Here is a 22430-nt window from a genome sequence, read left to right as displayed (position 1 = left end):
ACTAAGAAGTTCAAAAGGGGCTGGGCTTAAATTAAATGGTCTAAAAAGGAAGCTTGGGGACAATTTTATTTGAGAGAAAAACAACAGAGGCAGGTAAGCTATAATCTTGGCAGCTGCCTGAGGAATGAGATAGGAATGAGAAAGTCATGCTTTTTAAGTTAGGGTCTGAGAAAGCTGCAGGTTCAGCTTTATGGGGCTTTATGGGGCTGACAGGGTAGGTGGCTGTGCAAGTACACAGCAAGCCAGAGATAATTCCCCTGGAGAAGGTTCATCCCTGGATGATCCTCCACTCACTTTTGTCCCTAGGGTTTTGTTTTGTGACAGGGTCTCATTAAGTAGCCTAGGTTTGCTTTACACTGATAATCTTGCTTGTCCCTTCTGGTGATCTGAGATTATGGGTGTGTAGGGCCTGGTTAGCCCCAATGTTTTTGATAGTTTTTCTTAGTCTGTTAACACCTGAAATTGATGGTACATGGTTCGGGTTCCATTGTTGATTCCTGCTTGTTGTAAGCCCAGAAGACTCATCTTATCATCAGAGGGGACTTCCTGGACCCAGGATGCAGGTGTGGGGTGGCCCCCTGTGATCAACACCCACCAGCCCAGACCTGACCCTTCCTCCCTTCTCCCATCTAGGAGAGTGTGTGCTTGCCTTTCTGCCCCAAGCCAGAAAGTACCCCTTATGGCTACAATGAGTGAGAAGGGCTGGCTAGCCTTACCTCTTATGTGAGTAGGTGAGGGTATAATGCCCATGTTCTGCCCTCCTTCCCTCCCCTTCCTTCCTTCCTTCCTTCCTTCCTTCCTTCCTTCCTTCCTTCCTTCCTTCCTTCCTTCCTTTATGTGCATTGGTGTTTTGCCTGCACATATGGTCTGTGTGAGGGTGCCAGATTCCCTAGAACTGGAGTTACAGACAGTTGTGAGCCAGCATGTGGGTGCTGGGAACTGAACCTAGGCCCTCTGGAAGAGCAGCCAGTGCTCTTAACCACTGGGCCATCTCTCCAGCCCTCATGTTGTCCTTTATGCCTTGAACTAATTTGCACCTTTTAAACCTGGTAGTGCTGAACATTTGGTGGCAGAACAGGGTCCCTCACAGGTGTCCAGCCTTGGTGACTATCTCTGGAGGCTGTCAGGTTTGAGTCCGATTCTTGTTTTTGTTTGTTTGGTACATAACCCAGGCTGTCCTGGAACTCACTGTGTAGACCAGGATGGCCTGGAACTCACAGACATCCACCTGCTTCTGCATTCTGGAGAATGCTGGGATTAAAGGCATACACCACCACACCTAGCTTGGGACAGCACACTCCAGGTCTTTTCACAACCCAGTAGATGTTTGTCCTGGTAGCCTGGGCTATTCCTGGTATCATCTCCCACCTACTCAGGTTAGGCAGTCAGCTTTTTGAACCCCACTTTCTGTAAAGTCTGGGGGTAATAGCTTGATCCTCCAGCTTGTGAAAACCACATGGAGTGGTCAATGAGAGCATCATCCACAGCCTTCCCAAAGGGCTTTTGTTGTTTACTGGAGTAGGATGTGATTGGGGGGTTCGGGTTCCTGAACCCCATTAACAGGAGTGGACAGGTCTTGGAACGGAGAGAGACACCTCACTTCTAGAGAGAGTGGCTGCTGCTACTGTTTACTGTTAGAATTCCCTGTCTGAGAACTCCTGTGAGCTGGGCATTTAGGTTTTTCATATCAGCGATTACCTTTTATGGCCTGGTGTACGGCAGCAGCCTGGGCACTTGGATGTTTTCTGTAGTCCCTGAGCCCAGTGCAAGTCCCCAGCCCTCCTATAGGACTCAGTGGGTGCTATGCACGAGTACAGCAGACGGGTTTCCCAGTTAAGACTCCGTTGTGGAACATGAATACAGCTTTGTGCAGCCTTAATTTGCCCCCCAGGATTCCTGCTGCATTATCCATATTTCCTTTAATTTGTGGGATTTCTAGTAAATGGGCTTAAAAATAGTTCTGGGCCTACTGCCAGGGCAGATGCGGGCAGCAGTCATTTCACCAACAGTGAGCGGGGTAACCCTTGTGTCTTTTGGGTCTGTGCCTTCAGCAGGTCCTCCAAGTTGGACTTCCCAGTACACTCCTAGAGGGGAAGGGTGCAGCATCCCATTCCTGGGTACGAGGTCAGGTCAGTCTTGACTGAGGGCCTTAAGTCAGCCTGGGGGAAGTGTGAAAAGAATACGCACGCACGATCACACACACACACACACACACACACACACACACACACACACACACACACACACACAGGACCTCCTGCACAGAGGCCCACCCTGCTGGGTGAGAACCAGTTCTGTCTGATTGGGTTGGTGGCTGGGACTGCTGACTGACCCCTGGCGCTTTGCTGAAAGACCTGAGATGTGTCTTATTCAGTGTCTATCAGGTTCCAGCAAAACCTCTGCACTAGCATCTCTGTCTACACCCAAATGACAAATAAGGTTAGAGGGCACTTGAATCTGGCTCTCAAGCCTGATATCTGCAGGTCACTCCTCTCTACTCTTTCTAGTTTTTTGTCTAGATACAAGGCTTTTGGACAGGCCCATGCTCCTTGGTTCTCTATGGTACGGACTTGGCATGTCCTGCTGAGACAGGCCTGACTAAGAGTGGCTGTTGCCCCTCATCCAGCGCCTGGCCTCTCAGCACTTCTGGCCCTTGTGTTGCACTAACCTGGTGGCCAGAAGTGCCCTGAGCATGTCTTCTGTTCTCAGCACAGGAGTTGGCCCTTGCCTGGGGCCCTGGTCCAGTCTGATCATCCTGGGAATGGCTAATCGAATGGTCCTTTGTCTGAATCTTGGTCCATGGCCCATTGGGGTATCCTTGACAGGGTCCCAGCAGTATCATTGTTCTTAGAATTCTGTGACTGTTTAAATGCCACCTTCAGGTTAGTGCCACATGCAGTAGTGTGGATTCCCAGGTTGGCCCACACTCACTGGTCTCTCTCTGCCCCCACCTCTCACCCAGAACTTTCTATCCTGTGGGTCTTCATGCTCTTCTCCCTAAAGGTAAGGGAGTTGTACCTCATCTTCCTGTGCAGGGTTGGAACCTTCAAGGGACAGTGCTATCACTTGGGGTAGGGATGGGTTCGATTCCTGGGACTCTTCATTGGCTAGCACTCTGTCAGGTGTCCTGGTCCTTCAGTCAGGAATGGCCCCAGGAAGTGAAGCATCTGATTCTCCCCAGATATCAGCTCCCCGACAGGGCTGTAGAAAGCTCTGATGGGTGTGTCCAGCCAGTTAAATGTGGTATTCAGGGCCAACAGCAGCCCCTAAGAGCTTTTCTTCTGCCCAGTGTCTGCTGCTTTCAATGAGAAGTGGGGACTGGACATCTGTTGTGGATAGGAATTGTGCTGGACCAGATAGGGGAAGAAATGGAAGATGCCTGTGGTCCTATTTGGGGGACACAGCCAGGTCAGGTTGACTCCCCGAAGGTCATATTTGGGTCCTTCGGGCCTCTGTTACTAGCATCTACTTTGGGCATGGAGGTGGGGGACTCCTAGGCTGTGTCCTCCCAGCTGATTTAGTGCTTTTGTGTGTCTCTGATTTACATTAGCTTTTTAAGCATAATTAGAAATGCAGGGGATCTTTGTGTCTTACCTCGCCTCTGACTATTTATGGCATGATATGCAGATGAGGAGATCTATGAATATTAAAAATGGGGTGTGCTGGGAAGTGGCTGTCTATACTGATTGGGTGACCCACAGCCCAGCATGCAGCCATGCCACCCCCTGCCCAGCTCCCTCACAGCTCCTGAGATCCAGGTGACCCTCCCCTGGTGCCCTGGTGGGGAGGGTCAAGGTCACAGACTGCTATGGGATCTCTGGCAGGCCCACAAGTGGAAGGGGTGAGCAATGACAGCTGCCCCTGCTGTCGGCTGTGGAGTGCCCCTGGTGGGCCAGGAGCAGGGAGTCTGCTTCTCAGGGAGGGCCCAGAGGGCAGGTGCATGCCGAGCTGGCACTGGCTTTTTAAGTTATTAAACTATGCCTGAGGGAGACACTCTTCAAGCTTACGTTATTTAAATTACAAATACAAGTAGGGAAGATTGTCGGCACTTCTCAAAACACTGCTTCATTCTTTGGAAACCTTCTGGAACCAGCCTGTGGCTCATGAGAGTTCTACAGTCAGTCTGCAGGACTGGGAAGCCAGGGGTCAGATACAACAGGGAGGGTGTTGGTCTTGTGTGGAGGCATTCCTGGTGCACTGCACCTCCATCTCTGAATGATTTAACTATTCTACAACACATGCGTGTTTTGTTTGCCCCAGCTTCTATCATGTAAAAGTCCTAGTGCTTAGAGCAGTGTTCTCAATCTTCCTAATGCCACTACCCTTTAATACAGTTCCTCATGTTGGTGTGACACCCAACCATAGAATTATTTCGTGGCTGCTTCATATCTGTGCTTTTGCTGCTGTTATGAATCATAATGTAAATATCTGATATGCAGGATATCTGCTATGTGACCCCAAAGGGGTTGCCACATACAGGTTGCGAACTGCTGGTTTATAAGGACACAGATTAGCCGGTCAATTAGCCTTTAATCTCAGCACTCGGGAAACAGAGGCAGGAGGATCTCTCTGAGTTCGAGGCCAGCCTTGCCTACAGAGTGAGTTCCAGGACAGCCAGGACTGTTTTACAGAGAAACTCTGTCTCAAAACAAAACAAAACAAAACAAAACAAAACAAAACAAAAAAAAAACAAAAAAAGGACACAGACTGATGCAGCAAGTGGTTACGAGGTGAGCTGTGGACATTAGAAGGTATTTGTTTTATTCCTGTGGACATAATGCTCCACTGGACTATACTAACACACAAGGCCCAGTGCTGTCATACAAGACTGACCATCATGAGGAGGAGAAGCACAGTGTGCTCCATGGACAACTTATGCTGGATAGTGGTGGCTCAGGTCACCTCACATGGGCGTGCCAACAGGCACGCTTGCGCATACACACACACACACACACACACACACACACACGCCCGTATACGTGCACACATGCATGCACACTTTGGTTTTGTCCTCTCTGTAAGGACCAGCATAGAGAAGCAAGGGGGAAAAGATTGACAAGCCAACTTTTAAATTGACTCACCTTCCTTTTCATTCTGGGGGAAAGAAAAAAAAAAAGAAAAGAAAAGAAAAGAAAAAAGCTTCCAGGCCAGCATTCGGTGGTTCAATTAAAACAGGCTTTTTTGGCTGGTGCTGGCCCAGGCCTGTGGTCTGGGGTAGAGGCTGCTCATGGCTTGTTGAAGGAAAGAGCCTCATCTAAAGGGGCTTATGTGGTTCCTCCTTGTTTCTCCAAAGGGACCTGTCATATTAGGGAACTGCCTCTTCTGTGACCTAGAGCTGGGAATGTCCCTGTGCCTCCTCTCTTTCTCCAAGTATGGAGGCTGACATATATTCTCTTAGTTTCTTCTTGTGGCAGAGACCTGGGGACCTTATGCAGTGCTAGCTCTGGTACCCGAGATCAGGGTACCAGGGCCAGACCTTCTTACTCTTGTCATTTGATGAACAAAGACTCCCACTCCCATGACCCTGGATGTCAAAAGTAGGAAGTCAGGGAATTTTATAATCAGGTGTCCAGGACTTAGGCCCTGGGCCTGCAGCTCCTGGGTTTGTGATCCCAGTCTTTTCATTTGTACCATCTAGAGGGGTTCACATGGGCAGGGAAGCAGCATATGTAGTTAGCATGAACACTGTGGGAAGGGTCATTGGCAGCCCAGGCTATGTTCTGCAGCCCCTTCTACTTGCCTTGTGCGAGATGCTGAAGATTCCATTAGCAGCAAGGCCAGGGCAGCCCAGCTCTGCCTGATGGCATTTTAAAAGTTTAATGCAAACCTCAGGGCCAACCTGGTGCCTCACCCAGCTCTTGGAGACCTAAGCACTCCCAAGCCAGCAGCCAGGACCCTGGGAGTATTAACCCAGGGCTGTGGTGCCTACTCCCACTGTTCCCTGGTGATGGCATGCCTAGTCAACTGTTGGGAAGGAAGCAGACCCTCTTCCCTAGCCTACACTGTGACAGGAAGGGGTTTCTTTGTTGTCTTCACTGAGCTCATGCCAGGCTGTGTTTCTGGAACCTCACATGTTCCTGCCTATGTGTCTGCTGGCAGCCTCCATCTGCAGTCCCTCCTAGGGTTGATGCCTTGTACAAACCTTCTGCGCTTCTGGCCTGATTGGGGATGGTGAGACTGCCTGGGGTGGGGCTCCCTTGCAGCCTTCTTCCTTCCTTGGCAACTGTGTGGTGGTACATGTGTATTTGTTGAGATCCAGAGCTTCTTATTAAATTGACAGAATTAAATCCTGCAAAATAATTTAATTTCTCTCCCCTTCCTTTCCTTGCTGGTAGTCATCATGCAGACACCAAGCACCATCTTTCTCAATGCTGTGCCACTGTCTAGCAAGTTCCTAGAGTCCTTGGGATAGAAGAGTTTCTGCCAGATTCTAGACAGGACCCACAGGCCCTGGAGCTGAGACTGGTTTGGGGGTGATAGGAAGGTTGGTCTCTGCTTATTTGTGAGCTTGTCTTGTCCCTGGTGATATCCTTGGAGTGGTTTTGTGCCTGCCAAATGTTTTATGCCCTTGCTTTCCAGAGGTGTGGTTCTAAGACCTAGTTATACCTGGAGTGCTGTGTGGTTGAAATCTGTGTTCTCATTTGAATCCTTCCTGGGAATTGAATCCCTTCTGCTTGGGTGCTGAACTCTGGTGAGACACTGCCTGGCCCCCATGTACAGGTGTATCTGGATGTAGTTCTAGAACGTTCACCTCCATCCCAATACCCCCCCCCCCCCCCCCCCATCAGTTTGCTTTACACATCTACCTATTGGCTTCGGTGCTTTCAAGGGACTGTTAGGACATTAGCCTCCCTTGGGGAATTGTCTACACAGACCTCACCCATCTCGTACTCTGGAGATATCTGGGAACTCCCAGGAGCCTCTGCTATGTGGGGCAAGGGTACCAAAGGTGAGAATAGCAGTGGGGATTATACTCAGCTTTGGGATGTTTTCATGGGTTTCCATCCAGAAGGCTGTTATGAAGAGACCATTTTTCAGGACATATGCAGTGAGGATGGATGGGGTAAGCAAAGGCAGAGACTGCCAATTTACTACTTGACTCTAGAAATTTCCATAAGCAAATCAATCCAGCAGGCCTCACCATAGAGAAGAGCCCTGCTGGGCAAGGAGGGAAATGGAGTTATGAAAGAGCTGGCGATTGCAGAGCACAGCTGGACACCACTGTGGAGGGTTAGTTAGTGTAGAGAGCTGTGAGGAGGCCTTGGTGCTAGAGTCAGGCTCTGTCCTTCCCACAATCCGTCCTTTGGCCCACTTAGGTGCAAGGCTCCCTCATCCCCCAGCTGCAACCCCAGGGTCAGTGCTGGCTAGTCTTACTTTCATGGTCCTGGAGTGTAAGCCAAGCCTCTATTTGATTCTTTTCTCCTAAAGTTCAGCTTTGTTTTTGTCCCAGCCAAGGCTTCTAAGAAAGCAACCTAAAACCAGCTCTGGTCCGGCTCTCGCAGGCTGGGTGAAGGCATCAGCCTTGCCAGCACAGGTGGCCTGAGGACAAGGTAGCAAATGAGCCAGTTGTCCCTAGTCCCTAGGGACCAAGTCGGCTTCATCACCTTCTGGGAGAATAATGGCCCCCTTTCTGCATGAGCTGGACTGGCTGGCTCAGGTCCTGGGCACCAGCCCCTGAGGTATGGACACAAATACCTCACCTGCTCAGGTCAGAGCAAATCATAGACATCATCAGCGTATGAAGTAGCAAGCCTAAGCTTGCAGGCTTTACAGATCCTGTCGATTCTGTGCTCAGTAACTTCCCCTGACCCCCGGTACATAACCGATACCCGAGACTCCAGGTCATAGGAAATGGCTGATGCTGGCACGACATAGAATTTCAACTTGACCCACAAGCCAGGCCCACTGTTAGAAGGGGCTGGTCCCAGAGCTTACTCTGCCCTCTAATTCTTCATACCTGGTTACTCATCAGCTTAGCCCCAGGTATTGGGATCCTACTGGAGCTGGGTCTTAACTGCAGCTTTGCTGGCTTGTCCCACTGGCCAGGCTTCAGGAGAGCCTGTGGTTGTTGGGGTTGCTTGTGGTGGGTGCTGTAGATCTGGGAATGAAGCCTTTTTGTCATTTATGTGCTGTGTGTCTCAGAGAAGCACAGACCCACTCTAGCTAGGCCCAGCAGTCAGTCAGTGGCCTGTACAGCTTTGAGCACACCTATTCCTGCCCAAGATGGGCTTGTGAGGCCTAACTTACATTTCTAGAAGAAAGCAACCACCAAGTAGGAAACTGAAGGGTTTGTTCTGGGTAGGGTCTGGCCCAGAGGTACCCTGCAAAGCCCTGGGTCTCCTGTCCTGTGGAGAACAGCCCTTCAGCAGGATGGAGCACTAGTTTGTAGCCCCCCAAGTCCCAGTGAGTCTCGTGGCCACACTGAGGGTCCTCATTACCTCCTTTAGGACAAAGGCTTTGAGGGCTTTGCAGGCTAGGCTTGCTGGCAGCTTCCACACCTGGATTTCCTCCCATCCCTGTTCAGCGGCCTTTTGTCTGGAGCCCACAGTGTGTAAATAGGGAGGCGCCAGATGGCTCTTTTTTTGTTCTCTTGGTGCCTTGGAGGGTACACCAGGGATGAGGGACCATTAACGCTACCACCTCCTTCCAGCCTGTGTCACCTTGATAGTACTGCTGCTCAGTAGACATCACCATTGCCAGCCCTGACCCTGTCCAGCCTTGCAGATAGAATATATGTTTTTCTGGAAGCACAGTTAGGGACAGGTGAGGGAAGCTGAGGTAGGCTGTCTAACAGCTCTCCCTGAGTCCCTTGCAATTAAGCAAATGGTGTAAACCTGGAAGGAAGGAGATGCCTACCCTTTTCATAAGCAGAGCATGGCTTCTCCTTCCCAGAAAAAGGGCATGGGAGACACTGTAGACAGGCGGCACAGCTGGCCTTCTCCAAAAAGTGACCAAAAAGCAGACACACTTCACCTCTACAAGGGTCTGCCTGGCCACAGAGTTGCTCCTTTCTTAAAGAACCAGTCAAGGATAAGAAGATGGGGTGGTGTGGGGGCAGGGTTCTGGACCTACAGGGCCTACTGATACAGAGCCTGTGGCCCATCAGGGTATCCAGGTACATGGCTCTGAGGTCCTGAGGAAAAGGGGGAGATAGCTCCAGGGTCCTTCCCCTTCCCGATCTGTGCCTCTTTAGGACCCCTCTGGCATCCTCTTTCCTGCTCCCCCCCTCTCCTGGATTTGCTTGAATCCCTTCCCTACCCTGGTGCTGCCATCCTTCCTGGCTCCCTAGGCCCCCTGCCCTGCCTCCTGCCCAGCCTCTTGCTACCCAGGAAGAGTTAAGCTAGACGCTCTGCCAGCTCTGCAGACTGTTTGGAATAGTTTAAATGCTTTGACACTGGGTCTGTACAGGATGGCAGAGAGGCAGTTTACTGGGTAATTCATATGCAAAACTGCACTATAAATTTCCAAGCTGTCTCAGTTGCCGTGGCACCACGAAGCATTTCTCCACGTACAGTACAGTATTTCTGCCATCTTTGTTTGCATTGCAGTGAGTCATCAAAAGTCTGTCTTGCACCAACACCCAGAGCCGTGCATTCCTCTGGCACCAACGCGCCACTGTTTTTAAAGCTGGGGCTGGGAGCTGGCATTTACTTCAGCTCCCAAATCAAAGGCGGCTATTCATTCCCAAGAGCTGCCTGGATGTTCGTCTGCATCCGGCTGCTTCATTGAGATGCTGCGCGCTGCCCGGGAGAGCCGGCCTGGGTGCAGCTGAGCTGCGGCCGCCGAGCCCAGCGCCCAGCTCTCTGCCACCCCCACCCCTCCTGCAGGGCTCCTCACACCCTCCCCACCTCAGGGTTCCTTGCTGCATTCCCCGAGCAGCTGGCGGGCCGGCGTGCGGGAGCCTGCTGCCAGGCTGAGCGGGCAGTGTCTGCCGCCGGCCACAGCCGCTAAAGGTAGGTCTTTCCTCTTCGACTGGTGCCTGCGGGCCAGCCCAGCAACTTCTCTGCAGCGGGGGCATTGCGGGACGCCCCAGCGCTGCGCCCACCTGCCCAACTCCTGGCGCAGGGTGGCTCCGCCCTCCTCTCCAGCCACCCGGCGCCTCTGCGGCCGCCCGCACTTTCCTCCGCGGGACACAGCGGCCCTTTGTGCGGCTCTGCAGAGTTGGGCCAGGGCCTGCGCCTTCTCCAGCCACCCCCACCCGCCATCGGCAGAGTCCTGTGCTGATAAACAGTGGCGGCCTGCCCCCACCCCTGCCCCCTGGCGGGTTTAGTCCTGAGACCCTTCTAGTTACCTGGGCTGGGACCAAGCCAGCAGGGATTGGCCAGTTTTGGAAGTGGGGCGGAGGGAGGGCGCACAGGCGCGAGGCTGCTCTGCGACAAGCGCCAACTCCTTTTGCATCCCTGAGGGCGCTCAGGACCTGGGGCCGGGTTTGGGGAGCCGGGAGCTTCCACGAAGCGTAGAGCGCACCCATAGCCCTTCCATCCGGCAGATGGAGGTTTGTCCCCAAGGGAGGAGTGGAGGAAGGAGCCCACAGAGTTCTCCCGGCCTTAGTCTACTTTCCTAATGCTCCTCATCCCTCCTTGTCCGTCAGAGGAAGCTTGAAGCTGAGCAAGGGATATGGGAGGGGGACAGTTGCTCTGCAGTTCCTCAGAGTGCCCTCCGCAGGCTGCTCAGCCGGCAAAGAGAAAACAAACCTGAAACTAAAGCCCTCCCTGCTCTGGGACGGCCTTCCCGGGGAAGGCTGCACAGTGAGGGGCTTCTTGGCTCAGGGAACTTTTTCCCTCTAGAGAAGAGTCCCTGAGATCGCTCTTGGGCTCCGTTCTTACCCCTCCCATCCCAATCAGTGGGTGACTTGTCTGTCTAGTTCACTCCTGTCTTGTTCTCTGGAGGCTTCAGTCCTGTGTCTTCTGCAGAGATGGGAGAACGAAACCCTGCCCTCAGAATTGTTGGGAGCGGTCCATGAGTGCCATGGAAGGGGTAGGTGGCAGAGGGCTTCTTGCTTGTGTAGGGGCTCGGGATCACTCTGTCCTGCTTCCAAGCCAGGATCTGGATTCTGAGAATCCTACCCCTCAAGCCCCCGGGGGGTGGGGGCATTCTAACTAGGGTGAGTGCCTGAGCAGGGCACTGTCCTTTGCCTTGCCAGAGGCTGGGAGTGGTTACGAGATGGGGTGAGAGCATCTGACAGTTAACTGACCACCATGTCCCCTCCACAGATGTGCCTCATCCAGTCTGTCCCACGTTGAGTCTGAAGCCCACCCACCACGGCACCCGCCATGTCTCAAATGCTGCACATCGAGATCCCCAACTTTGGGAACACAGTGCTTGGCTGTCTGAATGAGCAGCGCCTGCTGGGCCTCTACTGTGATGTGTCCATTGTGGTCAAGGGCCAGGCCTTCAAGGCCCACCGTGCAGTCCTGGCCGCCAGCAGCCTCTATTTCCGAGACCTCTTCAGTGGTAATAGCAAGAGTGCATTCGAGTTGCCAGGCACTGTGCCGCCCGCCTGCTTCCAGCAGATTCTGTCTTTCTGCTACACAGGCAAGCTCACCATGGCGGCCAGTGAGCAGCTCGTGGTCATGTACACGGCAGGCTTCCTGCAGATCCAGCACATTGTAGAGCGGGGCACAGACCTCATGTTCAAGGTGAGCTCACCCCACTGTGACTCACAGACCGCCATGATTGAGGATGCCAGCTCAGAGCCCCAGAGTCCCTGCAACCAGCTGCAACCGGCCACTGCTGCCTACGTCGCATCCCCTTCTGTGCCCATCCCACTTCTGACCCGTGTAAAGCATGAAGCCATGGAGATGCCACCTGCCACTGGCCTGGGCCTGGCTTCTAAGCGCCCACTGGAGACAGGCTCTCGAGATGGTATGGCAATAGCCACAGGTGCTGTAGGGACACCTGGCACAGCCCCTCTGAAGCTGCCGCGAGTCTCCTACTATGGTGTGCCAAGCCTGGCTACTCTCATCCCTAGCATCCAGCAGGTGCCCTATCCCCAGGGGGAGCGGACCAGTCCTGGGGCCAGCAGCCTGCCCACCACTGACAGCCCCACCTCCTACCACAATGAGGAGGATGAGGAGGATGACGAAGCCTATGATACCATGGTGGAGGAGCAGTACGGCCAGATGTACATTAAGGCCACAGGAAACTATGCAGGTAACACATGGCAGAGCCTGGCACTATGCCATCCTTGCATACAGCCTACAGAGGGCCTGTATGAGTGCAGCCTGGTATAGAAGGTCACTATGCTTCAGGCAAGGTGTGTGGGCCGGGAGAATTGGGCAGGAGCTCGACCCTTTGCATGAAGTGATGGACACTAGTCTGCCAGAGTTGTAGCATAGTGTGCAGAGAGTTTCTGCCTGACATTGAACAAATGAAGGAGCTGAAGGTCTCTGACCTCTAGGAGTCTCCTTAGGGTTTAATGAATCTTGCACTCTTGTATAAGTGCTTCAGAATGGGGCTCAGGCCCTCCTGGGTCTGTGTAGATAGCTTCTGTTTCCTTTTCATGGGGAGGACTGTAGCTGGTTTTCTCCTGATAACAAGATACATGCTAGCCACTGAATTGGTCAGGGTGGGTAGGCCCACTCCATGGAATCTACCAGTGTGCAGGGAATCTACCAGTGTGTAGGGTCTTCCACCCCTGCTGACCACTGGTTAGGAGGACAGGAAGGACCAAAGACCCTTCATTTCCCGGACCCCAAGTCTTGGACGTTTCTGTAGTGTAGGAGCTGTGACTATTGATGGCTGACATAACTCTGCCATGGGGTCTGGGCAGAGGATGCTCACTGAGACTCCACAGAGTCAGGAAAGGATCCCATCCGTACTTATCCCACAGGATCATTCTTGCACAGCCCCTGCCTCTCCAGGGTGACTTTGGCTGTGGGTTGTTGGGAGAGTGGGAACAGAGCAAAAGTATATTCAGTATCCCATGTGTTGAACCCACTCTTTGCTTGACTGTCAGACTCCTTAACTTTTCTTGCACAGGGACAGCCCAGTTACTTTAACAGGTTTTCTGAGGAGCCAGTTGGACTGAGGACTTGGAAGGTTTTGCAGAGCTGGCATGTGTCGGGTGGGAACAAGAGGCTGGGCAGTTGATCAGGCCAGGTGAATACTTCAGCTCTCTTGGTTTATACATAGTTCCCAGTTTTAGGGACTGTGGGCAGGGACCTCACCAAGGCTTCTCTGTGGGGCTTTGGGTGTCAGAGGGAATCCTACCTGACCATTTTGTGGTGATGGGGTATACTGGAAGACAGACAGGCTGTGGGGCTGGCCCTGCTCTGTTGGCCCCTGTGCACAGTCTAGGTTTCATTGTGTCTTTCTCTTCAGCAGGCCTGTAAGTGGGGCAGAGAAGGGGGTGTGCAATTTCTTGGTTAAAATCTAGGTTATTGGTGGTGACGTTGCTACCCTGGGAAGGGAGCCATGGGATGAGCAGGTAGGGAAGACCTGGCCCTGACCATGGAGCTGCGGGTTCCCTGGGTCTGGCTTTGTCTGGGGATAGCCTCATGTCCACTACCTGGGACTGGTCATCCATTGCTCCTTGCAAGATGCCTAAGTCCGAGCTGCTAGACTCTGGACTATTCTCAGGTGCTCCTACAAAGAGTCTTTTTGGCTTCAGTTTCCCAAGTAAGGGGCTGGCCAGTGCCACTCAGGGCCCCGCAGTCTGCTGTCCACTGTGTGCCCTGTATGAAATGGCTGCTAGGACCCCCTTGTCACCTTGTTCTTTAGCAGTTGTTCCCTGAGTGACTTGCTGTACCACTCAAAACAGCACCCTTTAAAACCAGGCATGATGATCCACTCTGTAATTCTAGCACCAGGAGGTGGAGGCAGGAGGTTCAGAACTTCAAGGTTATCAGCTACTTAGGGAGTTTGAGGCCAGCCTGGGACACATTAGACCGAGTCTTAATCTCCTCCCTAAATAATACGGCACCCTTGTAACCCAGCCCTTCTGTGCCTTGAGCCATTTTTGTCCCCTCCCTTTGACTCCTATTCTGATCTTAGTTGTCAGGCATTGCTGTTAGAAGTAAGGCCACTGAGAAGCTCTGTGACAAGACAGAGCTCGGCCCTCTGAGGCTTGACTGTCTCAGTTTACACAGCAGGATACCCATCTCTGTTTCCTGCCCACCCCACTTATCTCAACCTACAGAGGGTAGACCTTTAGTACCCAAGACTTCTGTAGCAGGGCAGTGGGCAGGAGAACTTGGAATATACATGCTGGCATAGAGGGAGAACAAGAGAGGACAGACAGATGTCCAATGTCACTCCCATTTATACACACATTTATACACTCTGGAGCTACTACTCCCCTAGCTAGGGAGATTGTCAGTTGTCTGCCTCCAATGTGTCAGTGGCCAGTGCTTCAAGAGCAGGAGACTGATGCACCCAGTCCTGGATCCCACATAACCAAGGATACAGACAGAGCCACAGCCCAAGCCACTTCCCTTTTTTTCCCTCCCCCAGCCCTATCCTTCCCTGGCACAGGAAGCTTATCTGAGCTCTCAGGGCTCCAGGCTGGGTCATGTTGTCTACACACAAACAGCCTAAGAGTGAGAGGCTGCCTTAGTCACAGCAGCAGGCTCAGTGGGGCAGTGTGGGATCTGGCTTGGGGAGACCCATGGCCCTGGTTGTGTTCAGGTTCTATTCCCAAGGCTTTCTGTTCATAGCTTTCAGGGGGCAAATCTGACACCCCCCCCTCCGTTAGTGGCAGAGACAGACATGCTGCTGCTTCACTTTCTGGGGACCATGAGTTGTTACTGGGTTGTGGTTGGGGTCAAGGTCATGCCTACTTAAGGAGGTTCCCATGATAGGGCAGGATGAGGGTTAGGGTAGTTAGCCCAAGAGAGCATGGCCATGACCAGTACTAGTAGGCCTTGTTCTGTGCCATGGGAAATCCTGACCCAGGCCACAAAGCTAACTTCCCATGCTCTGCCTTCCCCCAACCCTTCCGCAAGTGTTGATGGCAAGGCCAGCCCCTCTCTGCTCTGGAAAATGCTTAGTTGTTGCTGCCAGCTGCTGCTCTGCCTGGTGTTTATACCGTCTTCCCTCTGAGAGCACCCACTACTGGGTTCTGCCCATTCTCCTGACTCTGTTCTTTGAGACAGGAGAATTGGTGTCCGTCTCTGTGGGCCACTATGTGAGGGCTGCCTAAATTTAGGGGAAGTTGGGGCCACTCACAGAACCCTCACCCATTCTCTCCACTCTCCCCACTCCTTGACAAGGATGGACATAGTGGCATGATTATCCTGACTCTGCCCACCAAAAGAGACACACAAGGTAGTGCTTGGTTTGAAAGGGGAACAGTGGCCAATTGCTGCCATAGATCTGTGTGGAGCACAGTGAGACCCATGTGGTCATTTGGGGCTTCAACCATCCCGTACCTGAGCTGGCTGGGCTACCCAGGCCTTCACAGAGCCCAAGTGATGAGGAGGGTTCCTGTCTGGGTAGTCTTGCTTACAGTCTCCCAATTTTCCTAGCATGATATGGTTTACTGAAAGACTCTCCTGCGTGGCTAACTGGCATGGTACCTCTTAGTGTTCCTGCTGCAGCTCCCCAAGAGAAGGGAGAGGGGCTGGATTAGGGTGCTAAGTCTGCAGATGCTCCACTGATCACTCTTGGCCTGGGCAGGGACATGTAGTCCAGCTTGGCCCGTAGAGGGACCCAACAAGGGTGCTTTTGTCCCTGGTTTGGACAGGGTAAAGGGAGCCTAAGAAGAAAAGTCAGCGTAGGTAGGGGTCCTGCCAACTGCTACAGGGGGATCTCCTTCCCATTTAAAGGGGGCTAAGTAAAGGCCGTGCTGACCCATATGACTGTCCCAACAAGATGGCTGCCCTGAAGGTCCTTGAACACCTACCGTGGTGGCCTCCTGGGTTGTTCTAGCCCTGGCTTTGGCAGGGCTCTTCCCCACAGGTTCCTTGCTTGAATCCTTGAATCCTGAGATTTCCACTTTAGGCAGTTTGGTTTTGTTGAGATAGGGTCTCACTGTGTAGTCCTGGCTGGCCTATGCCTCCTTCCTCAACCTCCCAAGTATTGGGATTGATTATAGATATAAACTACCATGTCTATCACCTAAACCGGTTATAATATTTCTTTTCAAGATTTATTTTTATCTTTTTAAATTATGTTTATCTGTGTGCCTCTCTGTGTGGGTATGTACACATGAACACGAAGAGGCCAGAGGCATCCAGTCACCATGGACCTATATATCCCTGGCCACTGGAACTCATTCACCATGAAAATGAGGCTGGCCTTGAACTCACAGATCTACCTTCCTCTGCCTCCCGGATCCTAGGACTAAAAGATATGCAGCATGAAGCACCTCAGATTTGATTTAATTTTTTGAGACGTCTCTTAGTGTATCCAAGGTTGGCCTTGGATTTGCTACAGTCTTGCTTCAGCCTCTCACACGCTAGGATTTCAAGCCCAAGTCTGGCTTACTAAGATTTTGTCTGCCTGGCCCAGAGCTTGTATGTACTTGCTCTTCACATTCAGGTCCCTGGTTCCCTTTTGTGTGAGACATGAGGTAAGCGGAGAGTTTGGTTTTTCCATATGGATGTTTGGAACTGTACTGAATTCGCACCTTTGAGAGGGCCTGTTCTGAATTTCTGTTTCTGCCAAATTCCCCGCTAGCTGAGTAACCATAGTTTTAAATAAGTTCCCCACATTGCTGTAAAACCCTTTGTGTTTTCCTATTCAAAACTGTTTTGCTATCCTAGCCTTTATTGGTGTCTGTAGGGCTCAGCTCTAGGCAGACCTCTGTGTGACATGGCACTTCCGATCCCCAAGCCTCCTGCATCCTGTCGCTCCCCCCCACTGCGGCTTCTGGTGACCAGTTGTTCATGCACATAGCAGTTTTGCTGAGGTAGAGCCTGTGGGCTATAGCCGTCGCTCCTGAAATTATTGCAGCTCAGTGCTTTTGGGTTGTTCCCAATCGTGCTGCAGCCATCACCTCAGTCAGTTTTAGAACATGGTTCTCTTTAGAAAAACGCCATACCTTGTAACAGTCACCTTACTCCCCCATACCCTGTCAGTCTATGGATTGGTGGTGTCTGGGCATTTCAAACCCACAGCAACCCAGTGTCAAGCCTTTAGTGACCAGCTTCCTATATTTGATATCAAGAGCCATTAGTACTCAAGGACAGACAGATACTTCATTTTTTCCCCCTTGGGGAGTAAGATTCCACTCTAAGGATATACCATGCTTTTTCCCTGAAGGTTGAGAATGAGTTCATGGACGTTTAATGTTAGTTTTTCAGAAGCTATGAGCAGGGAGTGTGTGCAGCAGCCCAAGGAGGCTTGTGTTCTCCTGTGTTTGGCTACAGGCCTAAGGAACGGTTTAATTCGCTGCTTTTGTGAGTTACCCTGCTTATGATTTTATTTTCATTAATACGCAGAAACAAAGCCAGTCTTGTATGTTAGTCTTGCACCTACCACCTTGTGCTCCAAGCCCCAGGCTGTCCAGAGGTTCTCTGGAATGTCACATACCCCTGCTGTGTGGGGACAGCATTTCACTGCCTCTTTTTCCAGCCTCAAGGATCTTTTTACTTGTGGGTCTCCAGGCTGGATAAGGTGGTAAGAGAATAGGCCTTGAGGACAGAACTTTCCTCTTTGCCCTCAGGCAGAGGTAGCTGAGGGTGTATAAGGCAGCCTTGCCTCCTTTCTCAGACTGATTTCCTCCCATGCTGTTTTCTGTCAGTGGCTGTTCCCACGTTGACCCATCTTTGTGTTCTTGGTATTAACTGCCTTATTGTAACATGATACAATGACTACACAGTTCTGGGTTCAGTTTGCTAACTTTTCTGAAAAAAGTTCACACGTGTTCATGAAAGCTGTTGATCTATGTTTGTGTTTTTATCTGTTTGTCTGTATGATTGTCTGAGACAGGGCCTGGTAGCCCTGCCGGTCCTGCAACTCACTATGTAGATCAGGCTAGCCTCATACTTACAAAGAGCTGGGATTACATCATGTGTCACCTGGCCTGACTCAGAAGCTGGGAAATGCTGGCCATATGCTTCTTTTCTCCATTGCTTTTTAGTTTTGTTTCTTATTTTTATGTTTTGAGACAGGATCTCACTTTGTAGCTCCAGCTGTCCTGGAATTCCCTATGTAGACCTGGTTAGCCTTGAAATCACGAGCTCTCTTGCCTTTGCTTCCCAAGTGCTGGAATTAGGGCATGGGTCACCACACCCATCTATTTTTTTTCCTAAGGTTTACTTTATTTATTTTCTTCATTTTTATTTTTCAAGACAGGGTTTCTCTGTTTAGCTCAAGCTGTCCTCAAACTCACAGAGATCCATCTGCTTCTGTCTCCCAAATGCTGGGATTAAATGCATGCGCCACCACTGCCTGGTGATTTACTTAATTTTAAGTATGTGTGTGTGTTTGAGTGTAGATGACCTTTGGAGGTCAGGGGTGTTATATCCCCTCTAGTTGGAGTTACAGGTAATGTGAGTGCTGGCAACTAAACTCAGGTGTTCTAAAAGAGCAATAAGCACTCTTTTAAAATATATATATATATATATATATATATATATATTTTATTTTCTTTGCATTGGTGTTTTGCTGCATGAGGGTGCTACTCAGATTTTGGAGTTACAGACAGTTGTGAGCTGCTATGTGGGTGATGGGAATTGAACCCAGGTCCTCTGGAAGAGCAGCCACTGAACCATCCTTCCAGCCCCACAGCCACAAACACTCTTGACTGCTGAGACATCTCTCCACCCCCTCCTTTATTTATTTATTTATTTTTTAGAGAGTTCATATAAGTTTAGTGGCACTTCCTGCTTAAAGTGTGGGTAGGATTGTGTCACTGGTGAGCCCACTTGAACCTGATGTTTGTTGCTCTTAATTGTGGGATGGATTTAAATTCCCAATTTATTTTAATTGCCAGTGTATTACCAATTACAATTTCCTTTAATTACCAATATTACTTTAGATGTAGAACCATTTCAGATTTCTCCTTATCATCTTGTTCCTGTCATGCTAATTTGTGTATTTCATGGAATTTATCCATCTCCAAAGTTGAATTTGGTGTTAATAGATCCACTCCAGCCTCCCTCCCTCCCCCCCCTCATCTCTCTCCCTCCTCTCTTCCCCTGGGAATGGACCCCGAGGCCACACACCTGTAGACCGGCTGTCTTAGTTAATGGCATGCTGTTGGCTCATCTCCCACTTCCAACTCACTCACTTGAAGATGGTGGATGGCTGGGTGTACATTTTTAGTTCAATCCTGTCTGACACCCTGCCTTGTGTAGTTGGAGGTGCTGGGTTCAGCCCGCCATCATCCTGCTGCTGTTTGCCCTTGTTCCATCTTGTGCTCCCTGCCCTTCTCCTCCCTGGACATTCTCTGGCATTCCTTCCTGTCCGCTGTTGGCTCTGGCTGTTTCTGCAGCTCTGAGTTGGCATCTGTGTCTTGTCTTGTACTCTGCCTCCTGCACAGCTCACCACCTCCTCTCCTCCCTGCATCTTCCCATTTGTGCCGCCGCTGTGGTCACACAGCCTTTCCTTTCTCTGAGCGTCGAGTCTTGAAATAGGTTATTATTTTTACCTTACATGGCTGGTTATGATTTATCCTTCCTCTCTTTAGTAACTTTTGGCATTTATACGAGTAAAAGCTACTCTCTGGAATATAGTTCTCTGAGGCTAAGCAGATACCAGGAGTCCTGGGAGCCCATCCACAGTGGAGTCTCACAGTGAAGATGCCGGCCAATGTCCCTTCTCGCCTGGCTCTCATGGCCCTCAAAGGCATCTCTTTCCTTTCGTCTCTTGGCAACCACGGGCCTGTTTTGTGTCTTGTAAATGGGAACCCTAAGCAGCTTGTACCTTTAGAGTACACAGCTGAGGTTCAGTCAAGTGGTGTGTGTTAGTGGTGCAGCTTGTGCCCTTAGAACCATACCTATTTGAGGTTCGATCACATGGTATATATTAAAGGTTTGTTCTTTTTATGGCTAAGCAAGTTTTTTTTTGCATTTCAGGGAGTCCTCAGTTTGTGTGTACACTGTCCTATAAATGGCATTAGGATTTTAGTGATAAGGAGTCAGGCTGGGATGGGTGAGTGGACATAGCTTTGTTTTTCGCTCTCATACTCATCCTTGGGAAAGATGAGAGTTTCCATCGGACATTACTTTCTGATGGAAGATTGCTCCCAATGGCTCTCAGAGTTCAGCCAGAGATGAACCCTGACAATTAGAAATTATCTTTAGATTACCTTGCATGGTAGAAGGATCTCTGAGTTCATGGCCAGTCTGGTCTACAGGGTGACTTTCAGAATAGCCAGGGTTATATAGAGAGACCCTGTCTCAAAATAAATAAATAAATAAATAAATAAATAAAATGAAAATCGTATAACTGAGGTGTAATTTATACAGTCTTTAATATGTTTTCTGTGTAGTTTGTTGTTGCCTTTGTTTTCAAAGGCTGCTTTTAAATAAAGCTGGAGGTGATATCCTAGGTTGGTCATACCAAGTTTTGGTACTGTAGAGATGTGCTTTTGTTTTGTACAGAAATGTGGTAGTTCTCCATTCTGCCCCTCTGCTTGTCTTTCTAGTCTACTTTCTGCGTGTCCCCTGCACTCCGGTGACAGCTGTGATGGTCCCACACTCCCTGTTTGCTTATTTATTAACTATTTGGGTTTTTATTTTTCCCCTTCTCTAGCCTTTAGGTAAGGGAAGTTCCTCATGCCCATGGATATTCCTTTCTGCACTCCATCTTGTCCTCTGGAATACCTCTGTCTTTTGTTTCTAGCACTCTGCTCTGTTCATGCTTATCTTAAGCAGTTAAACCTGTGTCTGCGAATGTCAGCATCTTGCCTCTCCTGGCTCAGCTCTCATTGGTTGATTTTTCTTCTTTCTGTAGTTCTCCATATCTTTTTATTGATTGTTTTGTTTTGTGTTTTTGAGACAGGGTTTCACTGTGTAGCCTTGACTGTACTGGAGCTCGCTCTGCAGACTAGGCTGATCTCAAACTCAGAGATCCACCTGCCTCTGCCTCCCAAGTGCTGAGAGTAAAGGCGTGTCCCTTCTCGCCTGGCTTTCATGGCCCTCAAAGGCATCTCTTTCCTTTCATCTCTTGGCAACCACAGGCCTGTTTTGTGTCTTATAAATGGGAACTCTAAGCAGCTTGTACCTTTAGAGCATGATACAGCTGAGGTTCAGTCAAGTGGTGTGTGTCTGCTGCTACACTACTTCTGGCTACCTCTTAATTTTTAATGCTAGACATTTTAGGTGTTGAGCATCTCCAGAATGCTGTTTGGGTCTCTTCAGTGGTGTCACATTTTTAACAGTCAAAGATAGTTTCAGATATCCTCCTTCTGAAGTGCCTGTTTAGGTATTTTATCTCATTTTGTTGTTGAGATAGAGTCTTACTCCAGGTTGGCCTAGAACTAAACTCACTATATAGCTCAGTCTGGCTTTGAACTTGTGGCCAGTCCCCCTGCTCCAGCCTTTTAAGTGCTATGTAACAGGTATGAGCCGCTGTGCCCAGCTTTTTTTTTTTTCCTATGGAATGACTTACCTGGTTTCCTGGTTTTCATCCATTTCCCAAAGCTTTTTCCTCTGAGTTAGCTTTTTTTTTATATTTTTTTATTTTTATTTTTTTAGATGAGGGTCTCACCACGTAGCTCTAACCGGCCTGGGACTTACTATGTAGACCAGGCTAGCCTCTAACTCACAGAGATCTACTTGCTTCTACTTGGATGGAAGGCACACACCACCACATTTTGCTAACCTAGCATCTTTGCTATCTTAAGGTTAATATGATGACCTCTCATGTTTGTAAAGAATAAAACCACTTCAATTTGAAATTATTTTAAATTCACCTAAAAGCTTAAGACCAGTTCAAAGCTGCATCCTTAATGCCCTTTGCACAGCTGTGGCCACAGTTTGCCACATGTACCTTCAATCTTCTCACTACGCTTGTAGTTTTTCCAAAGCAGACACTATGCCTCAAGCCGTACATTTCCTTACAGAGTCACCATGTTCACTAAGTTTTCTGTCCTCCAGCTCTGTGATCTGGTCTAGGGTCTGTATTTGCCATCCTCAGGCATGAGCATCACCGGGTTATTCACTTCAGTCCTGGCTGGCTTCACACTCTGTCTACCAGGCACTGATAACCTTGGGAAGGCAGCTCAATTCCTTTGGAAGACCATCTTCCAGGATAGGGCCAGGGCTTCTCTGCAGTTCCACAGAGCCCAGCTGTTCTGTGTCTTCACATCTGTCCTGGTGAGTAGTGGATTTGAACACCAGTTTGGCACAGTACTACCGACACTGCCTGGGGTAGTTTTGAGAAGGGCTCTGCCAGGAGAAGTCATTGTCTCCCCTTGAGGGCACTATAGGCAGCCTCCGTTTTTGTGGTGGTGCTAGGGATGAATTGCTATTCATTGTTTCAGGAGTGACTGCTAGCTGGCACCACAACTCTACACTTACAGCTAGCAGCCTGTATAG

At 50.2% G+C, this 22430-nt stretch overlaps 1 protein-coding gene across 2 annotated transcripts in view; it reads left to right on the top strand.

Moving 5' to 3' along the window:
* Nacc2 (NACC family member 2) overlaps positions 1-22430 on the top strand; it is a 67253-nt gene that overhangs the window by 19407 nt on the left and 25416 nt on the right. Inside the window, exons 1-2 of one of the 2 annotated variants that reach the window (XM_027422927.2) lie at positions 10879-10977; positions 11214-12153. In XM_027422927.2, the coding sequence (XP_027278728.1) occupies positions 11274-12153 (880 nt within the window). In that variant the 5' untranslated portion in view covers positions 10879-10977; positions 11214-11273. Of the gene's footprint in view, positions 1-10878; positions 10978-11213; positions 12154-22430 lie in introns of those variants that run through there. The other variant, XM_027422925.2, reaches the window with a different exon arrangement.

This window comes from Cricetulus griseus, chromosome 6, assembly GCF_003668045.3.
Source record: "Cricetulus griseus strain 17A/GY chromosome 6, alternate assembly CriGri-PICRH-1.0, whole genome shotgun sequence".
Lineage (NCBI taxonomy): Eukaryota > Metazoa > Chordata > Mammalia > Rodentia > Cricetidae > Cricetulus > Cricetulus griseus.
Note: the sequence above shows the minus strand (reverse complement) of the source record. Positions and strands in the feature narration are given on the sequence as shown.